This window comes from Geotrypetes seraphini, chromosome 14 (assembly GCF_902459505.1).
Source record: "Geotrypetes seraphini chromosome 14, aGeoSer1.1, whole genome shotgun sequence".
Lineage (NCBI taxonomy): Eukaryota > Metazoa > Chordata > Amphibia > Gymnophiona > Dermophiidae > Geotrypetes > Geotrypetes seraphini.
Window position 1 is genome coordinate 59,353,722 of NC_047097.1, and position 23,022 is coordinate 59,376,743.

Here is a 23,022-nt window from a genome sequence, read left to right on the forward strand (position 1 = left end):
TTGTATCAAAAATCTTTTATAGGTTGCAAGATTAACTTTTCCCATCATTGGGAATTAAAAAAAAAATGGAATTAACAAACTCTATTGCTGGTTTTACAGGTTTATTTCATATAATTTAAAGTCCACTAATCTTAAAATTCTTACAGTAGAACAGTTATAAAAGTAGCAAGATGATAAAACATTAAACATGAAGACATACAAGATTAATGATCTAGATGTGTCTATGTGTTTGCGATCGGTTAAGGCAGGCTTTCTCAACCCAGTCCCTGGGGCACACCAAGTTCCATCAGGTTTTCTGGATCTCCACAATCAACATGCATGAGAAAGATTTGCATATCAAGGAGGAAGTGCAAGTCAATCTATCTCATGCATATTCATTGCGGATATCCTAAAATTCTGTCTGGGTGTGCCCTGAGGACTGGGATGAAAAGCACTGCTCTAGATAAATCTTGCACTTTTACTGATGGTATGCTATGGCACTGCTACTCAACCTTCTCAATTGGATTTTTGGGATTACCACAAAGAATGTAATAAGTCTCCATTATATGCAAATCTATCTCATGCATATTCATTGTGTTTATCTTGAAAATCTGACGGCTATGTGTATCTTCAGGAGAGGGTTAATGATGTCTGTGATACGGCACATAGGCCTGGATTCTTGAACTGGTGCCAATTTTTTTAGGTGCCCTATCTCAGTTAAAAACGCCATTCAAATAACATTTTAAATTGAGTTTCAAGGCGCCTACCGGCGCTGGAATCACACCTACATAGGCGCTTTAGGCTGCTGAACACCACTATGGGCGTGGCCAATGCTGGATGTGGCATTAGGTGGCCTAAAGGATTCATACAAAGATAGGCTCCGGAAATGTAGGCCTGGAACACTGGCCTACATTTCCAATACCTAGCTTTCCCACAGGTGCGATTTTGTAAATGGCGCCGATGCGTGATTTACACGTGATCAGTGGCTGCTGATACTGGCGCCATTTATAGAATCCAGGCCTTAGTCTGTTCCTAGTAGATGGATACTTCAGTCTCTTCCATGCCCTTCCTCCCTCATTTTCCATCAACAGAGGAGAACTACAGTAGCTAAACACACAGCCTTTTTAATGATGGCTTTCAGCTTTCTTTTTCTGAAGGTTCTTTGTTAAGAATTGTGACTCCTATAGTTCTTGATATTTTTTAAAGGGATTCTGACAACATGTGTCAGCCACTCAATTGTTAAAGGGTTTGGAATAGCTAAGCATCACCTTTCTGTCTCCCCCTCCAAAAATAACACTACTACCTTCAAATTGATGGCCCTTCTATCATGCCTTGTACTCTCCTCAGTTGCCAAGGATCTCATTTGACATCCTTAAGGGTGATGGGGCAGTTCTTGCGAGTGTCTGATTCCAGGTATGTTTTGAGCTTGGGGCGGGAGGTCATTCGATCCAAATAAGCTAACATGAGAGGGAAGGACTTCAAGCAGTCTGGAGCCAGATGCTGGTGATTCTGAAGCATATCCAGGAAGTTGTAGTCTGCAAATGAAATCTGTGCCAAGGGGGGGAAAAAACATGATGTGATGTAATGAGGCAGAACATCCAGCATGCCAACAAATCAGCTGGATTTGCTGAAGATAAACAATGGGGCCAGGATCGTAAAAACAGTCATTGTGTGGTTGACTAGAACAGAGCTTTTCAACCCAATCTTCAGGTACCATCTAGTCAGTCGGGTTTTCAGAATATTCATAATGAATATTCATGAAAGAGATTCGCATACCAAGAAGGCACTGCATGCAAATCTCTCTCATGCATATTCATTATGGATATCCTGATAACCCATCTTGCCAGGTGATCCCTGAGGACTGGGTTGAAAACATCTGGACTAGATTTCCCAGTGAATTCTATACCAGGGGCGTCCAACTTGGTCCGTGAGGGCCCCAACCCTGTTAATGTTTCAAGATTTTCCCAATGAAAATGCATGAAATCTGTTTGCACACAATGCCTCCATTGTATGCATATGGATCTCATGCATATTACTTGGGGAACTGCTGAAAACCCAAGTAGAAGAGGGCCAAGGTTGGACACCTCTGATCTACTCACTGGTAGACTGACCGTTCTGTAAGTGACCTCCTCCTTTCAGGCATACCAGTGCAGCATGGTGAGAACTTCAGGGCACCCAGTTCCGTTATAGAATACCAGTGTAAGTCAGCATTGATCTGCGGTTACACCAGCCATAGACCTGGTATAACTGCGGGTATGCAAATGCAGTAAGGATGTGTGTAACTAGGAGACACCTGCTATCCATCTCATGCTTCACCCAGGTGTACCTCGCCTTACGCTCATCCTTATAGAGCAGCGCTTCATCCTAACTTCTGTTGGGTTCTCTCATTTGCTACAGTGTGCTAGATGAAACTAAGAAATTTTTGGAGCCTGCGTTTCGTGACTGGCTGTTGGATTCAATAAGGAATAGTATTCAAATAAATAAATGAACAGTGCTTATGGCGATTTATTTATGTAAAAACTACCTTCCGCTTTATTTAAGTACGTGAGGTATGTTTAAAGGCAGGGTTGTATTTACAGAACTGCCCTTCACTTCACATGTTCATTAAAACGGCGGAAGCAGTTTTTCTACAGTAATGGATCAGCGGGAGGTGCCAGTTTGCGCCAAGAGTTTCCCACAGCGGGATGCGAGTAAGAGAAATATTGCCACACAGCGAGGGTTGCTACCCATCCAAGTTTTACCAAAAGTCTGGTTATGGCTGACCTACCCCAGGGTCCTGCAACCTTAAAACTGTCACCATTTACATGTGTAACTGGCGCCATATACACGCATAAGCTAAAAGGCAATATTACTTATATGCATCTGTGCTCGAGTGTTGCTGTTCTTTTTTTTTTTTTTTTTAACCTGTTCATTTACTGTATAAAACAGTTCTTTTATTGTGCATGGAACCCAATATATGTGTTTCTTCGATGGAGTTCTGCATATTTTGTAAAAACTCAGTAAGGGCCGAGGCTATAAACTCACCCCCCCAGATTCAATATACTGTAACTAAAATGCACTCAAATCTGTTTGAATTTCCGACTTGTGTATGCAACTTAATTACCATTTATCAGTGCAAATTACCTTGTTAATTAAGCAATTACTAACACAAATTGGAATTTACAGACACGACTTTCTATGCACGTTCTATAAACTGATGCGCATAAATTCTACTGCGCAAATCTCAAAAGGAGGCAAGGCCATGGGTGGAGCATGGGCAGATTGTGGGCATTCCTAAAAGTTAGGTGCACTGTTATACAATACGCCTGATTTGCGCACAATTTAGGAGCAGGGCTTTATCAGCGGACAGCCAGCTGTTTGGCTGGCCAGCAGACGACCCTGGCCAGCCAAATAGTGCTAAATATCAGCCCCACAGAATCCACTGAAACCCGCTGACTGTATTGCTAAGATGAACAATTTAGAGAGTCAAGTTGTTCAAGCTTTTATTCTCTAACTATACTGCGTAAGGAACCGTTAAAGATCCAGCCCATACTGAATGGCTCTGGGGCAATATTTGGCCCCTGGCCAGTTCACTAGCACAAAGCCAGCTAAAGTGCTAATATTCAGTGTGAGATGGCCACTGAATATTAGCGCTTAGTGGCTATCCATGAAATTTACAGTGCTAGCTGACTAAGATTTGCAGCTAAATTGGGCTGTGTAAAGAGCTAGTCTATTTTTAGCCACTACAAACGTAGCCAGCCAGCGCTGAATATCAACTTAGCCGACTACACCGATCGCAGCCAGAAATAAACTGGATGTTCAGTGCCGTCACTGGAAACAGCCCAGCACTGAATATCTGTGTTCGGTGCCGACTGTGGGAGTCAGCCTGGCTAACTCCTGCAGTCTCAATATTGGCCCCATTGTAGATATTGGAAAAATAAGCCAGCACTTGCAGCTTTTGGAGCAGTGGTCTCAAACTCAAACCCTTTGCAAGGCCACATTTTGGGATTTGTAGGTACTTGGAGGGCCTCAGAAAAAAAATAGTTAATGTCTTATTAAAGAAATGACAGTTTTGCCTGAGGTAAAACTCTTTATAGTTTATAAATCTTTCCTTTTGGCTAAGTCTTAATAATAATATTGTCATTTATAGCTAAAGAGACATAGGATCAAGAAACGGCCCCCGGGCTGCAAGTTTAAGACCACCGCTTTGGAGGGCCTTTGGCTGTCTAATGTCTTCCCCAGTGGACAAAGATGCTATGATGGTCAGGAGAGATCTTGTTATATTCTTTTGCAGCTAAAGCACAGACAGCACAGATACAGTGTAATAGAGGAAAACAACGAGAGAGAGCAGACCAATAACACATGGCAGAAAAACAGAAAATAAAGAGCAGAAACATTGCAGTTAGGCCTTCTGCAATCCGCTGTTGCAAGCTTCCCACAACTCTTGGACAGGTTGGGCACGGGGCTTATGATGGAAAGGGGATAAGCAGAGAACAGTCGGCGGACTGACCACCTGCTCTAAGTGTGCCAGGGCTGGCTGTGTGTGGTGGCGATAAAGACACTTTACCTTGTTTCCTGCGATGAACCCACTGCCCTTAGAATTCTGGGAGAGAAGTCTCTCAAACGGGCTCAGGTGAGTTGGGAGCTCTTCGATGTATTTCTCTGGGCCAGGTTCCTGTTGCGAGAAGGAAGCTTAAAATGAGTTTTAGTGTCCATAAGATCTCTGACGGGACCACAGAAGAGCTAACTGCACATCTTTTCATGCTTCCCTTTTGTTGCATGCCCTGCACTGACTCCCGGCGCACCACTGGTTTTGTCCTGGCACTAGGTGCGCACTGCGCGACTGCGGTTCTTCAAAGGATCCTTTCGATTATTAGGTACATTAGAAACCTCATCCCAAGTCTACAGAGCCACCAGCTGAATTTTGCTGCGTGCTTGTTTCCCGTTTCCTACCTCCCTCTTCGGGTCGCGTGATCGTATGTGATCCACTGGCTGTGCTACTGCCACTCCTATAGTTTCTATAGTTAATAATGCAGTTGCCAACCCCCTTTCCAATTGACTCCTTGCAAGAAGGAAGGAGGTGAGTTTATCCCATGCAGAATTTTAATTTATTTATTTCAAAAATTTCTAGACCACCTATCCCTAAGTGGTTAACAGAATAACATTTGCAGGAGAAATGCAATTGCGTTTCCCCTGCAACTGTTATATAGTCTATCAGAATAATAGATATGTGTTCTATGAACCAGAACACCTACAATTCTTAGAAGGGAAAGCTATCTCCAGAACCCCAGATGTTGATGTTAATGTTTAATAATATCTTACTGGTCTTTTGAATTAGATTAACTGTTTTCTCCTAGTTTTTTTTTTTTCTTCATTTTTGTTTTGTTTCCTATTTGAATCCACCTTTCCGTGGAAAGTGTTGTTTCTTTCTCCCAGTTATGTGGACTGTATGTTATGTGGACCTGACACTACCCGATCTGCCCACATACTCAAACTATCTTTCCCCTTGTTAAAAGGCATCATGTATGCAGGTAAATTAGGGAAATCCCTTTTTCTTCAAATTCACTGAGCTTTGGAATAACCTCCCTGCCCCGCTGCGGAACCTAGGCTCATTCCAGTTATTCCGAAAGCATCTGAAAACCTGGCTTTTCTCCAAAATGTAAAGCTATCTATTTATAATGTAAAGCTAGCTATCCTCTTCATAACCTCTAATTTCTTATTATGTCCTTCCCTCATTTATTGAATTACCTGTAAACCGTGTCGAGCTCTATCTTTATGGAGATGATGCGGTATACAAACTTAAGGTTTCGTTTAGTTTAGTTTCTCTTCCTTTCTCTCTTTTTTTCCTCTCTCTCTCTCTCTCCTTTTTTCCTCTCTCTCTCTCTTTTCTCCTTCTCTCTCTCTTCTTTTTTCTCTCTTTCTCTTTCTCATTCTCATTAAAAGGCGTCATGTATGCAGGGAAATGAGGGAAATCCCTTTTCTTCAAATTCACTGAGCTTTGGAATAACCTCCCTGCCCCGCTGCGGAACCTAGGCTCATTCCAGTTATTCCGAAAGCATCTGAAAACCTGGCTTTTCTCCAAAATGTAAAGCTATCTATTTATAATGTAAAGCTAGCTATCCTCTTCATAACCTCTAATTTCTTATTATGTCCTTCGCTCGTTTATTGAATTACCTGTAAACCGTGCCGAGCTCTATCTTTATGGAGATGATGTGGTATACAAACTTAAGGTTTCGTTTAGTTTAATGTAAATGACTTCATTTTTTCTTCTTTACAAGAATCCTGTATTTAAGAATCCTGTGTTTCCTTCAAAGTTTATCTTTGATGTATTATACAATGTAAAAATGAAAATTAAAAAAACCCCAAAAACATTCATAATAGTTCAAGACAGGATACATAAAAATATGTTCAGTAACAGTACAATCACATATTAACATAACCCCTCAAAAATTAGAGCAGCAATATTCTACCAATTTTGCTGCCCTAAATTAAACCATCACGATCACAATCTACCTGTCACTATAACCGGAAAAGGAAGTTTAACCCCAGCACATTCTGAAAGCTGAATTGCCTCACTGTCCACCTCTCTCACTCTCGAAACCATGGCGCCTTACGCTCTACTTACGCGGTTGTAGTAGACAACACCCGCATATTTCTGGCGTAGGTCCTCCACGCCGTCGTTCACCATGTCAATCACTGCGGCTTCTTTAATGTTGCTGCCACAGAGGTCTGCGGTGGAAAAATGAATGCAAGAAGCAAAATGCAGAGTCTGGTCAGGCCTCAGATACCATCGTGGGAGAAACCTGGGGTGAAATACTGCCCTGAAAATCACCATCACTGACTGCCTAGCAACACAGTCAGCAAAACCAGTTTATTTGGCACGCAGTCATGACACAGCCAACATGTCCCCAAAAGCCATTGGTACATAGTCCCCTTGCAATATCTATTACAGTGGTGCCTCGCATAACGGACGCCTCGCACAGCGAACGCTGCGCATAACGAACTTTTTGTCTTGCTCCCTATAACGAACTTCGTTTCACACAACGAAGTCGCCCGAGGGGCCCGGGGGGGGGGGGCGGAACTACTCTCGCCGCTTCCTAATGTGAGCCGGGAACAGCAGCACCCTCCTGTCTGAATGCAGTGTTCCATCATCTCCCTCCACCTTACCTTAGATGCCGAGTTTTCCGGCTTTCTTTTTCGGCCAGCCACACACTTTCAAAGAGCAGCACATGCGCGCATGCTCTGTTGTTCAATCTTCTCCTCTGACGCAACCGGAAACCGGAAGTTGCAGGAGAAGAGAACATTGATCAACTCCAGCAGCTGCGCGTGCACAGCTTTTTGAAAGCGTGCGGCTGGGTGAAAAAGAAAGCTGGCAAACTCTGCATATAAGGTGAGGTGGAGGGAGGGAAATGTAGGGCTGCAGAACGAATTATTTTGTTTTACATGTATTCTTATGGGAAAACAGGGCTGCAGAACTAATTATTTTGTTTTACATGTATTCTTATGGGAAAACGCGTTTCACACAACGAACGTTTCACATAACAAACTTGCTCCTGGAACGGATTAAGTTCGTTGTGTGAGGCACCACTGTACTTCAGAGGTAATTTTATAAGGTAGTTCAGCACAGAGAAAATAACTTAATGTGTTCAAATGGGCTCTTATAAAATAATGACAGGTACACCTGCGTAGAAAGTAGGTGCAAAGACACACAGGACTAGATTCAGTAAATGGCACTTAAACAGCGCTGAAAAAAAATCCACTTTCTATAAGCCAGTGTCTCGCAAACTTTCTGAAGCCGTGCTGCGGCTGGAGGGCATTTGGAAATGCGCGGACCTCGACACAATGACATCACGTACATGTGTGATATCATCATATTGACTTCTGTGCATGCACAGAGCCCGTTATTACTACGCCACTGTGGGGGGGGGGGGGGGTGCTGGAGGAGGAGTGGTGCAAAGGGGAGGAGTTGGGCCGGTGAAGAGGAGAGAGCTGATTGCCTACAAGACGTGACACTCGCTGTGAGAGGCACGTCCTGTACGCAGTCAGCTGGCACCTCTCCTCGTCGGTGTCTTGCAGTACACCCAGAATCTTTTTGCGCACTGGGCACCATTTTTAGAATTGAGCTTAGAACTGATTTCCGTGCCAAACTTTGGGCACAAGGATTTACATCAGTTGAAACTTAGTGTAAATCCTGGCACATAGGTTAGGTACGGATCACTGGTATTCAGGGGCGTGATCTTTAGTGAACGTCCCTGACTGCCCATGCTCCTCCCACAGCCATGCCCCTTTTGTGTTGTGTGCTAAAAGATGTATGTGGAAATCCAAATTTGTAGGCAATTAATGCCAAAATTTGTTGGCACCCAATTATCGGTGCTAATTGGCTCATTAGCCATTTTAGTTATGTGCGTATCTCAGAATAGCATGCAATATTGCGTGTGTAAATTTGCCTGCTATTTAAAAAATCCAGGGGATAGCACCTATATTTATTCAATATAGAAGCAGAATTATAACTGGGTTCCTCTTTAGAGGTTCCCTGAGAACATGTGGTAGGATCCTATTTTAGAATGCACATGAGCACCTAGTATTCATTAAAGATTATTCACACAACCCAGTATTAGCATCAGTGGCGTACCAAGGAGGGGGCGGTCTGCCCTGGGTGAAGACCATAAGAGGGTGCTCCTGGGGCTGGTGTTAATAGGAGCAAATGGGCAGCTTCCCTGGGCCCCACAGCTCCAGCGGGCCACCATGGTCTGGGAACCTCTTCGGCAGCATCAGCTTTCACAAATCACTGCTCTGGCTGGCATTAGGCTCTCCTCTCCGATGGGTCCTGCCTCCGCAGATGTAGGAAGTAACCGAGACCAGCAAAGAAGAATGCCCAATGCTGGCCACAGCAATGAATTGTGAAGGCTGCCACTGCTGACGACGAAAGACAAGTTCTCAGTGGGTGTGACAGAGAGAAGGCCTGAGAGAGAGAGGTACCCATCTGGAGGAAGGGGAGAAAGAGAAATGCTGCACCCAGATGTGAGGAGAAGAGGAGGGATGGATAAGGGAGAAAACTATCAAACTGGAGGGATAAGGGAGAGGAGAGAAAGATGCAAGACCACAGGGAGGGAAAAAGAAAGAGGTCAGAATATGGAGGGGGAGGGAAGGGAGAGATGAAAGGAGAGGAGAGAAATTCTAGGACATTGGGGAAAGGAAAGGAGACAGAGATGAAAGACCAGGGGGTGGGGCGGCGTAGAAGGAAGGAAAAGAGAAGAGAGAGATGTTAATTTATAAAGTGGTCATTGTTATTTGTCTTTTTTTTTTCATACTTACATCTGATATCTTTATATCTTGCACAGTATTAGTGGACATGCATCCCTGTTTCTGTGGTTTTGCACTGTATGTAGAGTCTGGTTTCTTGGCGGTTCAGTTTAACTTTTGTTTACATATTTCTATTTTTTGTTTGCGATTACTTATTTTATATTGGGTGAGGGTGTATCTGTGTTCTGTGTGTATGAAAAAGACATAGTTTTCTGTTAGCATTGACCGTGCAAGATCAATCTTTACTAATCTGGCTTGTTTAGTTTTACAAAGGGTGTATTGATATTCTAGTGCTCACAGCAGTGTTTAAGATACTGCCTTTTTCTTAGGTGCATCCTTGTTGTGCAACTCGTGGATTATTACTAAAATAATTTTTATATATAAAGGGGGTCTTAAAAATGATGGCCCAGGTGTTAAATATACTAGGTATGACATTGATTGGCACACCTAATATTTATGTGCTCAGAGAAATATCAACTAAAGACCTGGCATATGAGGGGTGCTGAAAGGTTCTTGGCCTAATTAAGAAGAGAATGGCGTGGATGTGGTTTAATCAATGATCTGAAACAATGTCAATAACATAGAATTTCATTTCTGCAAATTGGCATTTTTAACAAAATAAGATAACACTCTTTTCAGGTACAGTGGCAAAATAAAGCTCAGAATTTAGAAAGTTGATTGGTTGGGCTGAGAACTTTTCAGCACCGCACAACAGAGTCTTGAGGATAAGGTGTCCCAAACAGTGGTAGCCATGTCAGGATCACATCCTCTCTCTCCATAGAGCCCAGAATAGTGCTGCACGGAGACCCTCCCTGACATAACAGGCCCACCTCCAGCGACTCACCGTACTTCCGCCCAAGATATCTCAAGATTGTGTTCGATTGATACAGACAAAACTCTCCATCTTTCATTTGTGGTAACTGACCAAATACCTAATGAATAAAGAATATCAAAAGGGAGAAGTCACAAGCTGAGGAAATATTTATTTATTTAAAAAACTTTTCTATACCGTTTAAAGAAAAGATTAAATGGCTTACATCAATAAATACAAACATAAAATAACAGACAAACTGAAATCTTAAAATCTCCATAATTAAATAGTTTCTTCTGTTCAAATAACAAACAACTGAATTTTTAACTGTTTCTTAAATTGGAGATGATTTACACATAGTTGTAATTGATCCACCAAAGCGTTCCACATCTTAACACCAGCAATACAGAATGTCATCGTTCTAGTGACTACACAATTTCCTGCACTATTGGGATTAATAACCTTTAATTTTCAGATCGTAAAGATCTATTTGGCTTATAAAGCGCCACAACTTGCTGAAAGTACCATGGTGTTTGATGATTAACAGTTTGATGGATCACAGAAATGACCTTATGTTGTACCCGAAATAAAACTGGTAACCAGTGGAATTTCTTCAGAATTGGCATAATATGTGCCATCCTGTCGACACCCAGTACTAGCCTAGCTGCTGCACTTTGTACCAATTGCAACGCTCTCCCTCTTGTTTTAGAAATTCTGGGATAGAGGGCGTTACAATAGTCTGACCTCAACAGAACCATCCCCTGCGCAAGAGTTCTAAAGTCAGAGGGCAAAATCAACGGTTGAAGTTGGCTAAATGGGAAACCCTCGGTGGGGCATTTCCCAGAATAGAACCCGGGGCTTTTGATTACTATCCCCGCTAGCTAAGCCCCCAGGACTAGTGATTGCTAGCCTCACTAGCTGAGCCCCGAGAAAATTATCCAGGGCCTTGGGATCCCCTGAAGTTTTGCATTATGGCTCAGGCACCTAATTGTTTAGAAAGCCTTAATCGGTGCTGTTCATTGAAAATTTCAATTAATTAATTATATGGTAGGCACCTACCACTTCAAGGTTGGCATCTACTCCAAGGCACTTAGCAGAAAATAAGCAGATCCTGGGTGTGTTTTGAATTAAAGGGGCAAATTATGGGCTTGTTTTGACATAGGTGCACTCATTTAAGCCAAGAAAACCCTGGCATAAACAGAGTACACACAAGGCTTCAATGCCTACTGGTGCCTAAGACCCTTTTAGGTGCCAATAGGCACAACACTACACCAGCTTGCTGAGAGTGTTCGAGTTGATTTTAGGGGGTCAATTTCGGCACCTAACGTACGACTGACACTTGCGTTCCTCAGCGCCCACGTTAGGCGCTATTTGTAGAATCAGGGCCCATATGCCAAGGCAATACCAGTACTTTTTCACTCTGTCGTATTACTCACGGCTGTCTTTTTGAGGTCCACTTCTCCAGCAAACCACTTCTGGAGTGGCACCACATCATCCTTCCACTCGGCGCCCTGGTCTGCAAGAAGCAGCCGCATGGCTTCTGCACGTCCTATGGGTGGAGAATAACAAGATATTATTGGGCAGTGACCCCGTTCTATCCATCGGGACTCTAGGTGCACTCCTCAGGGTTTTTTTTAAAAAGAAACCCACCGCCCGATATTCAGCCGCCGGCGGGCAGCACTTTTAATGCCCGCTGTCAGCATTATACCCGGATATTCAGCCATATCTGGCCATCAGCACTGAATATCTGGTTTTATTTTTGGCCGCTAAAACTTAACCCTGTTGTTTATATAAAGCTTGATTAAAATATATTGGCATTCATAACATAAAAATAAAACTTGACCACTTAAGTTAAACCGGTCAAAGAGAGGACTGTTATTGATATAGCCCAATTTAACTGATTATATTATATCAGCACCTAACAGTATAAGTCCTCCAAATTAGCCGGTTTCATGGTAAACTCAATGGAGATAACCAGTTAAGTCTCGCTGAATATTCACAGTTAGCTGCAAACAAGTTATTTAACCAGTCAGCAGCTGTTTCTGGCCATACAACTAAAAATGCTCTTGCACATGGGTGTTTCTTTATAGATAAACTACGGGGGTCAATTAAGACTACGGGACTCTTCTATCAAACTGCAGTAGCAGTTTTTAGAGCAGAGAGCCGCGCTGAATGGCCTGCGCTGCTCCAGATGCTCATAGGAACTCCATGAGCGTCGGGAGCAGTGCAAGCCATTCAGCGCGACTCTGCGCTAAAAACTGCTAGCGTAGTTTGATAGAAGAGGCCCAATGTCCAGATCGTCTTCGCTTTAAAAGATTGCTTAAAACAAAGCTTTTTGTCGATGCATGTCTGTGAATTGCTCCCTAGGATTTTATTCTACATTTAACTGAAGGATGATATTAAGGAGTTTTTAGGTTGCACTTTTTAAGTTGTTTTGAATTACTGTACAATGTTATGTATGTGCTATATATTGGAAACTGCTGAGACTCTAGGCCAGGGGTAGGGAACGCCGGTCCTCGAGAGCCGTATTCCAGTCGGGTTTTCAGGATTTCCCCAATGAATATGCATGAGATCTATTTGCATGCACTGCTTGGGGAAATCAATCCTGAAAACCCGACTGGAATACGGTTCCCTACCCCTGCTCTAGGCGGTATATAAATATATATATATATTTTTAGTTCCAAAATATTTTTTAAAATTTTCTTAACAAAATATCCAGACAGAAGAATATATATTTAAAAACATTTCTTATAGTATTATTAACATAAGCAAGGGATACACATGTATCCAAACATAACCCAGCCATCCCTTTTCCACATACACAGAGTGCAGAATCCATACATATCAATCCATACACTTCCAATCATTCATGACATTCTAACCTTATTACGGTTCTCTCCACATATTTTTAAATGGGCAACCATAATTTATCAAATTCTGCTTTTTTATCCCTTTTTTTCCATTATGGTTGCTTCCAGGAATGGGGCAGGGGCAGGAACCGCGACAAAACTCTTGGGGACACGACAGGGGAATTGAGTTCCTGCGGAGATGGAGACAAATTTGTCCCCGTGTCATTCTCTAAGTGGGATCTGAACTCTGGCTTCCAGGCCACTTCTCTATCCATAAGGCTGCTTCGTCATTTGATGCTAGGCCCTAGGAAAAAAAAAAAAAAATCCTCTACTGCCCATTATTTGATCAGTTACTGGTGTTGTCACAAGCATTCTGGGATTGGTTTCACAAGCAAAACAGTAAATTAAAATTTTCTTATAAATGACCCCTTTCCATTGAATCCAGGGAGGACCAGGCAGAGAATATGGCAAACATAATGTTAACAGCTTAGGAAATTAGTTTTTTATTAATCAAGTAACTTTCTGGTTTACGATAAATCTTTGGCCATTGCTAGGGAGGGGTTGAGTGAAGTGGAGGAATAACTTAATGGGCCGAGACCAAGTCCCCATTGCAGCTTCATGTAACTCCTAAACCTCCATTGCCCCGGGTACAAAACTTAAGATTGTGAGGCCTCTAGGGTAGGAAAATCCAGACCCCTTAGACCCGCCTAGTTCCACCCATCACGCCCTGGTCCTGCCCCCTGATGCCTGCTCTCGTCAGGCAGGACATCCGCGCATGCATTGCGATGACGTCACATGCACTATATCCGCACATGCGCGGATGCTCTACTATGCGAAGGAAAGCTTTTCAAAACCCGGACAAAGTGCCGGGTTTTGAAAACCATCCGGGGAAATCCGTTCGTCTGGTAACCCTACTCTAGGGACAGAGATAGCACCTGCATTTAATAAATTTAAACCATTTGACTGTACCACAGAAAGGCAGTACGTCAAGTCCATAACCCTGACCCAGCTGTCATACTCATCTTTCTAGCTTAAAGTTCCAGTTGGTTGCTGGCTCTTTCTACTAAATACCAGCCAGATATGGGCGGACTGCCAGGTAGCACTGGCTCTGTGAGAAAAAAGTCAAAACTTCCAGCAGGCGGAGGGGTAGACTCGCCGTCGGCCTTCACCCAGCTCAGAAATGTATGCTTAAATCAGAGCCAATCCCTCCTTATCTTCCCATTCTGAACTTTAATTCTGCTTGCTCAGAAAATGTGCACGCAGACACCCCCCCCCCCTCTGGTGATAAGTCCCTGACCTCAAGTCAGCTTTAGCCCTGCATATACTGTAATAAATACCTTTTTCACTCAGAGAATAGTTAAGCTCTAGGATGCGTTGCCAGAGGATGTGGTAAGAGCGGTTAATATAGCTGGTTTTAAAAAAAGTTTGGGCAAGTTCCTGGAGGAAAAGTCCATAGTCATGGGAGAAGCTACTGCATGCCCTGGCATGGAATGCTGCTACTATTTGGGTTTCTGCCAGGTACTTGGGACCTGGATTGGCCACTGTGGAAACAGGACACTGGGCTTAGATGGACCATTGGTCTGATCTAGTAAGGTAATTCTTAGGTTCTCATAGTTAAAAGGCAAGGTAAGATTGGAGGAGTAGTGTAATGGTTAGAATAGTGGGTTCAAATCCCACTGTGGCAATTTGTGATTTTGGGCAAGACAGTTAACCATCCATTGCCTCAGGTACAAGCTTAGACTGTGAGCCCTCCAGGATCAGGGAAATACCTGCATGTAACACGCCTCTAGCTATGCTGAAAAAGCATCTGCTAAACCTAAGCATTATTCCGAGTTCAGATGTATCAAACTCACATCTGGTAAATTACTTATTTACTGATTCAAAAGCAAGAAAATATGACAGTAGACAAATGAGCAGGGCAGCGCTCAGCGTGTCTTATTCTAAACAGGAGTCATTCTACTGAACAGATCCAGAGATACCCATGCCCATGTCATGTTAAGATACTGATCCAGTCCTGGTTTCTTGCACATTTCAGATTTAATTGTATTTGAATTTATTAACCAATGCATGATACTAAACCAGTCTATAGCTAAACTGCTAAATGCCAAAGCAAGCATCTGGTGGTCTTTGGTGCAGGCAGAGAAATCATCCCAGTGAGAACCCGCAGAATACATTCATAAGCAACAAAGGCAGGGTGGGTAGAAAACCAGGAATAAAAAAGCATGAAAAATTAGAAGAGCAAAGGAGAAAGAAAGGAGAGGCTGGCTTAGGAAATCAGTGTGTCGATAAAAGGAGATCGAGTGGCAAAGCCGTGGGTGGGCCCAGGTTGGCTGGAGCCCATTTAATTTGGCCTAAGACCTACCGAGCTCTGGCACACCCTTAAGCCTCACCAGCTGAAGCCATGCAAAGATACTCCAAGTTCCTCCTGCATAGGGTTAACTGGATAAATAGCCACGCCCCCAAGCCTGTCAAGTTCCACCCCCAACCCCATCCCCAGACGGCATCCAAGCATGCTCGGACATGATGCAATGACATACGGTCTCCTGATGAAGGCATGATTTGCAGAAACATGGACCATGTTGGGTCCTAATATAGCTGAGTTCAATCACATCTCTTCCCATCTCCCACAGCTGAGGGATAACTGTAAAACTATTGGACTTTTCAATATATTGATTCTTTATATCCCTTGCATCATCTACAGCTGAGTTTAAAGCTACAAAGCAATTACTGAACTTTTCAATAAACTGACTTTCATCCAGATACAATTGCTTTCTTGTTCCACTGGGGTTTTTTTTTTTCCCTTCTTGACAGCCAATAAAAAAAATCATTCAGAGAAAAATATGACTGGATCTGATTCAAACAATGACTAGGAATACACTACAGTGGAAGTGGTTGTGATTGGGTGTATGTCCCATCACGTGAGACAATGCTTCCTCAAGGAGGGGATACACCAGAGCTTAACTCTCCCAAGGGTTTCTCAAGGGACGGATGATAGGTAACCGGGATTAAATAAGGTACAGCAGGATCAACCTCATTCCTAATAGGGTGGTACTATTCATTGTGGAACACTAAGTGGGTGGTGTTAGAAAAAGCTACCCCTATTACCCTGGAGTGCTGCTTTCCCCAACAGCAGAGAAGACTGGATGACATTTACAATGGATTTGATGAATTGATTTGCATACAATTTGACTACACAGAAAAGGGTCTTTGTAAAAGGGAGAAAAGACTCAAAGACTTGAACTGGACTCCTGACAGGGAGTGGAGCTTCATAACGGGTTCATTATCCTATACTTGGCTCACTAAGAATCAGAGTATGAATGGGCTCAGTCACTGACCCTCAGGCCTTGCATTGAAGAATGCTGGTGTAGATAGACCAGGGGTGGGCAACTCCGGTCCTCAAGGGCCAGAATCCAATTGGGTTTTTAGGATTTCCCCAATGAATATGCATGAGATCTGTTTGCATGCACTGCTTTCAATGCATATTCACTGGGGAAATCCTGAAAACCACAATTGGATTCCGGCCCTCGAGGACCAGAGTTGCCCACCCCTGAGATAGACACTAAAGAATGAGTCTCCTGTATCCAGAGCAGATATTGTGATGTCATAATGCCTCATTCCACCAATGCCTAAGAGCCAACATCATCAGTGATATCACAATGGCTTCATTATCCTATACTTGGCTCACATAAGAATCAGAGTATGAATGGGCACAGCCACTGACCCTCAGGCCTTGCATTGAAGAATGCTGGGAGAATGCTGAGAGAGACACTAAAGAATGACACGAGATTGTTTCCCATGATTATCCATGGGGACGGGAACTGTGATCAATTTTGTCATCTTGTTGTTCTCTAAGCCTAACCCAGTGGTATTTTGTGGTAGCTGCAGGACACTTGGCCTACATCATCAAGTAGGTGACATTTGTGACTTACAGTGGTATATAGTATAGTGATATGAGCCATCTTCATCTCCTAATCAGATGCCTAATAAATATTATTTCAAAATACCCAGTACCCACTGGCACACACAGAGCTGGCTCCTATTATCAATATCACAGCTGGCATACTGCAATTGTTAACCCCCTTCTCCCTGGCCCCACTGCAGAAATGCAAGTGTGCATCTGTGTTACACTGTGTGCTCCTGCACAGTTCTGTGTGCCACCAAAGTATAAAGCAGGGATCTGAGTTGCCTTTCCCCTCAATTCCCGATAGAAGTAAAAGAGAGAGGTCCAGACTTACCTCGCACTGGAAAATAGGTGATAACGTAGCCAGGCACTGAAAAAAAAAAAAAAAAAGTGTACATATTGAAAATAAGAACATCAGAACCTAAGAGTTTCCAACCATGGGCCAGACCAAAGGTCTATCAAGCACAACATCCTGTCTCCAACCATGGGGCAATCTGGGACCTCAGGAAGTATTTACCAAGGAAAGGATGCATTTCTTGAGGTTCACTCCCAGGAATAATTGGTGGCTGCTCAAATCTACTTGGCTAATAACTGTGTGCAGATTTCTAGCTCTTCCAGATATTTTTACTACCAAATTTCTTTGAACTTACTATGAAAGAGATTTCCATACCTTGCACCAATTTTATGCATATCTATCTCTGCTAGCCTAGCTGGTCTATACAGTAGCATACCAAGCTTGGTTGCCATCTGGGGCAGAGCTCTCCATCCTCCAGGCAGAGGGGAAAGGTACACGAGTGGTGAGGGGATGCAGTCTGTGTGTGTGCAGCTGTCAGCTCTGTGGTCTCCTGCCCTGGAACAGGAAGCTAACATCAGTGGAGGTGGAGTCAACTGCTGTGCAAATTTGGACTGCAGCTCGGTGGCTTCTCCATGCACTTTCTTACTGCCTGCACCCAGGGTGGACCACACTCACCATCCTGCCCTTGGTACACCACAGGGTTTATATTTGGTCAGGTTCGGTTCCAACATTAACTTCAAACCCCCCCCCCCCCCAATAAAAGAGCCAGTTATTTACTGGATACACTGATTGGAGATGGGATAATGCAAATCACACTGTGGGTCATTCCCCTTTCCAGAATACCTATAGCACTTTAATAGTATTAATCAGCTGGGCTATAAATAGTGGATTTCTCATTTCTTTCTGACCCATTTTTCATCTTCCTGGGATATCCTATTTATTTAGGGAACTCTGGTACACTTTTGAGGAGCTTTTAGCTACTGGCCAGTCCCCATCCCATCCAGTTGTTTCTCCATAACCCAAAACCTGGCACTTATCTGTTTCCCAAGCTGGGAGAAGAAGGTTACAGACAGACTCAGTACTTTTTCTTAGAAAAGATCAATTTGCCCATCAAGTTTCAAGTTCAAGTTTATTAAGTTTTTAATATACCGACCATCAACAGGTATCTGGCTGGTTTACAATAAAATTATAAAAAGAGAAAAGAATCATAAATATAAAAAGCAGATGGGTGAACATCAAAAACATAACTTGACTAACATGAAAGTGAGGATAAGAGGGAAAGGAGGGGGAAAGTTACATGTTTTGGAGAAGAAAGGGAGAAAGTGGGAATGGGAAAAAAACATATTGGAAAGGGTAGCTTTTTTTAAAGCGGTTGGTTAAATAAATTGGAATTAGCGAAGTGAAGGAGAGAAGAAAAAAAAAACCAAACAAACCCCAAAGAAGGGAAATAGAGAAGAAGAGGAGAAGAAAAGGAAGGTGGCTTTAAGGACAGGCGAAAGCATCACGAAATAAGAACGTCTTCAAGTTGGTCTTGAATTTATCTAAATGTTGTTTCTAAGATAAAATAAGAGAGAGCGCCTGTCACATGAATGCCTCAGTCCAGTGTTAAAAAAGGAGAAGAACATGGACGATGGTAAGATAGGAGTAACCTTAGTGTTTTAGGAAGGGAGCATGCTGGGCATTTATCACACCCAACTTTCACTGAACAAACTGGATGTGTCAGAAGGTGCTGCAGTGTTGGGCTACCCTTTAAAAGAGGAGCAGCCATGAGTCATGTGCAGCACTGAAAGTAAGGTACACACAAAAGCATGCACACACTCACACATATACTGGACTCCAATTGAATGGATTTCTGAAACCACTGACCCAAAAACTACAGCTTTATAACATTTAGATTCATTTTTATGTTAATAAAAATCACATACGAGTATGCACAGTAATTTTATCATTTATATGCTAATGTATTTTTTTCTTATGATTTTTGTATTTACCAGGGGGTGCTGAAAAATTCTCAGCCCAACCAACCAGCTTCCTAAATTTTGAGTCTTATTATGCCGTTGTGGCTGAAAAGAGTGTCATCTTGTTTCGTTAAGTGCCAATTTGCAGAAACGAAATTCTATGTTTTGATATTGGTTCAGATCATTGAATGAACCATATCCACCTCATTCTCTTCTTGGTGGGGCTGAGAAATCTTTCAGCACCCCCTGGTATGAACATCCTGGAAACCACAGTCAATGGGCAATTAAGGATACCCTCTTTTCCCTATCAGCGCTTCAAATCAAAGGTCAACCACTGTATTCAGCAAAGAAAAAAACAGCACACATACACACATCTACTAATCTAGTGCAGAAAATGACACGGGGACAAATTTTCCCCTGCCAGAACTCAATTTCTCGTCTCTATAAGCTGTGCCTTAAACGCACAAACATGAACACATGATTTTAAACTGTTTGAGGCTTGTGCAGATGAGGACGGAGCTGACAGAGAAAGAACTCGAGGGCACGGGGCGGGAAAATGAGTACCATTGGGGACGGGAAAAATTTGTCCCCATGTCATTCTCTAATCAGGGGCTCTAGGCCCATACTTAAGAGATTTACATATGGTACATTTCCAGTTTAAATCTGCGCTGATGGCAAAAATGCTCAATACCTTAACACCCTGGGGTTGTGGGTTCAAACCCCGCGCTGCTCCTTGTGATCCTGGGCAAGTCACTTAATCCTCCATAGCCCCAGGTACGTTAGATAGACTGTGAGCCCACCGGGACAGATAGGGAAAATGCTTGAGAACCTGATTGTAAAAACCGCTTAGATAACCTTGATAGGCGGTATATAAAATCCTAATAAAAAAATTTGAAAAAAACACTAGACTTCATTTTCAAACAAATCTAGCATTTGAGCTCCCCTTCATAGCTCCAGAGCAATAATAATAATTTTATTCTTATTTACCACCATACCGAAAAAGTTCTAGGCAGTTCACAAGGTGAGCTAATACATGGGATACAGATAAAATACAAATTAGAATAATGGACTTAAAAACAGATAAAGACAGAAAGCATTTACAATATAATGCAGAAAATACCGGCATCGTTAGAAAAGCAAACAGGGACTCATATGTAAATACTAGTCAGTAAAATAATTATGATAATAAATAAATAAGAGACTGACTATAATGGTAATAAATACCAGTGGGGAGAGAGCAAAAGACTCCTAAAAAATGCTCAGAAAAGTGAAACTCTGAAGGGGAGGTGGATACCTCCCCTTGGGACAAGAGTTTACCGTCCAGTCACTGCATTTATTTTATAGAACATCACTTTCTGACCACTGGTAAAAATGTAATTTGTTTGAATGAATTTTGCTAAGTCGACAAAAAATTGTTCAAAATTGTTATGCACAAAAAACTCTTGCTCATTGGAAAAGTGATACCATACACTTATCTGTACAAACTTTAAGGTTTGCGGTTGTAAGGGCTCTTAGGGGTCTCAACGCGGCCCCCGTTTCGAATGTTCTGCTTCAGGAGACCCAATACTACACACTTTTAAACCTCTGTGGTAACCATATCTTTCCAAGAGATGATCGTTTATCAACTTCAGAGATTTCAAACTTCAGAGTTTCACTTTTCTGAGCATTTTTTAGGAGTCTTTTGCTCTCTCCCCACTGAAAATACCGGCATGGCAGGGAAAGAAGCAATACATAGAACAGATCAAATGCATGAAGTTGAATATAAGGAACTTGATTGAAAAAAAAATGAAGCAGAATGCATTAAGATAGCAGCCTATCAAAGAGTTGAGTCTTTAACAATTTTCTTTAAAATCAAGTTAGGATAGAGCAACGTTTGCCCTGCAGCTTCTGAGGCGTTTCCCCCTAGTCAGCCATATTTGTTTGGAAAACGAAGTCTAGTGTAGACAAGGGGTTAAAACTAAGGTATTGAGCATTTTTTTTTGCCACCAGCGCAGGTTTCAACTGGAGATATCATATACCATTTGATTTATTCGAATATTTTTCTCCAGTTCCTCCAATTTTATTTTATTTTATTTTTTGGGGGGGTTGTTTTGACACACATATATGCATATACTACACAGCGCCTTCCTAGACCACTAAAAGGTAAAAGGCGGCCTAGGCCCTAGAAGCACGAGGCACCCAGTCTGCGCATGTCCGTGCGCCCTTCCCGCCAGCGCTCTTACTTCTTCGTTTCGCGGCTGAAGCGTGTCCGTCGGAAGCGGGGGGCTGTCTCGCGCCTTCTCGCCGTTGCTCCGTCGCTGGCTGTCCCTCTGCTCTGTCTAGTAGCGGGTTTTATGTGCCTGCCGTTTCTGCCAAATCAGCATGAGCTCGGGAGATTTAAGGGAGGAGAAAAGAACTGTCTTTCTTTGTGGGGGTGGATTTTTTTTTTTTTTAAAGCTTTAGGTGGCAGAAAGCCTAGAATTGGACGGGGGGGGGGGGGGGGGGGGCTTTAATTTTTGGGGGCTGGAGAGAACAGAAAGGCGTGAAAAGTGATCCCTTTTGCAATAGGAACGTCCACACCCGCAGGGCTCCCGTGTACTTCACACACAAGAGACTGCTAAAAGATTCGGCACAAAACAAGGAAAAGCAGAAAGACAAAGCTGTTTATAATCCTCAGACAGCAGAAATGTGAAATGTTAGATCCTACCCCAGCAGAGCTGATTATAGTTACAGAAGAAGTGCCAGAGAACCAGGGCTTAAATCCAATATGTGAAGCATAAACGTAGGCAGCTGGATGCCAGTGCAACTTTCTCTGTGCTGCCCTGTGCATAACATGACTGTGTTGTCTACCCCCTTCCCCATGGATTCCAGTGGAGCCCTTTATGAGCTTCCCCTGCCAATAATGTATGTATGTAGCCAGTCCTCAAGTGAATGAGGCTGAGGATAACCCGAGGTGGTGCAAAATTATATTTTGGAGTATGTAACTAAAAGTGTCCACCACCCTCTTCCCATGCACACAGATAAAGATTGTGGGTGAGTGGTGTAGGATTTTCCCAACCAGTTCCCTGCAATTTAGGGGGTCTAGTGGTAGACTGGGAGGGAGCAACGTATTCCTCTCTACCCATGTGGTAACATTATAGCAGGGGTCTCAAAGTCCCTCCTTGAGGGCCGCAATCCAGTCAGGTTTTCAGGATTTCCTCAATGAATATGCATGAGTGCATGCACTGCTTTCAATGCATATTCATTGGGGAAAACCTGACTGGATTGTGGCCCTCAAAGAGGGACTTTGAGATCCCTGCACTATAGGAATTTGGTTCTTGGGGCTCAGCATCCCCGCTAGTAAAAAGGGGTGTTGGCATCACCTTCATGGCTATGACAGCAGCAAGTTACACAAACTTGAAAAAAAACAAGGGAGGCTGGTGGTAATTTTTCTAGTGCTGACAGACACATTATTCCTAGGGTTACCATTTTTCCGGCCACAAAAACCTGAACACATGGCCCCACCCAGTTCCACCTCAGGCCCTGCTCCATTCTGACCCGGCCCTGCCCCCACAAACCTACTCTCTTCTTCCCCGGCAAGCTCCAGCTGTGTTTGAAGGTCCTGGAGCATGCGCAAATGTGTGTGACATAATTTGCACATGTTCATATGCCCTCCAGATGTGGCCAGAGCTTGGGGATATCCAAAACCTGGACAAACTGCCTGGTTATAGAAAATCCATCCAGGACCTCGGATAGTCCTCTAAAAAGAGGACCTTTCCAGGTTTTCCCAGATGTCTGGTAACCCTAATTATTCCTGAACCTGAAGGTAGTCAGTCTGTTCCCATGAGAATTCTTGTACAGAGCCTCATTAGCATTCTTTTGCTCCGCCTGCCATCTCTCTGTGCTGTCCTCCAATTCCTCAGTTGTCTCTCTACAAGCAAGATGGTAGGAGCCTGTCTTTTCTGCTCATGCTTATTTTTCCATTACAT

At 43.0% G+C, this 23,022-nt stretch overlaps 1 protein-coding gene across 1 annotated transcript; it reads right to left on the reverse strand.

The window, feature by feature from the left end:
* LOC117348632 (glutathione S-transferase P 1-like) lies at window positions 1-21,483 on the reverse strand. Its single transcript, XM_033920970.1, has 7 exons — window positions 21,298-21,483; window positions 17,157-17,192; window positions 11,509-11,621; window positions 10,106-10,193; window positions 6,584-6,687; window positions 4,526-4,633; window positions 1-1,527 (listed from the first exon to the last, which is right to left on the reverse strand). Coding segments are annotated over exons 1-7 (639 nt in total). The 5' UTR covers window positions 21,299-21,483; the 3' UTR covers window positions 1-1,338.
* Window positions 21,484-23,022: the final 1,539 nt, after the last annotated feature.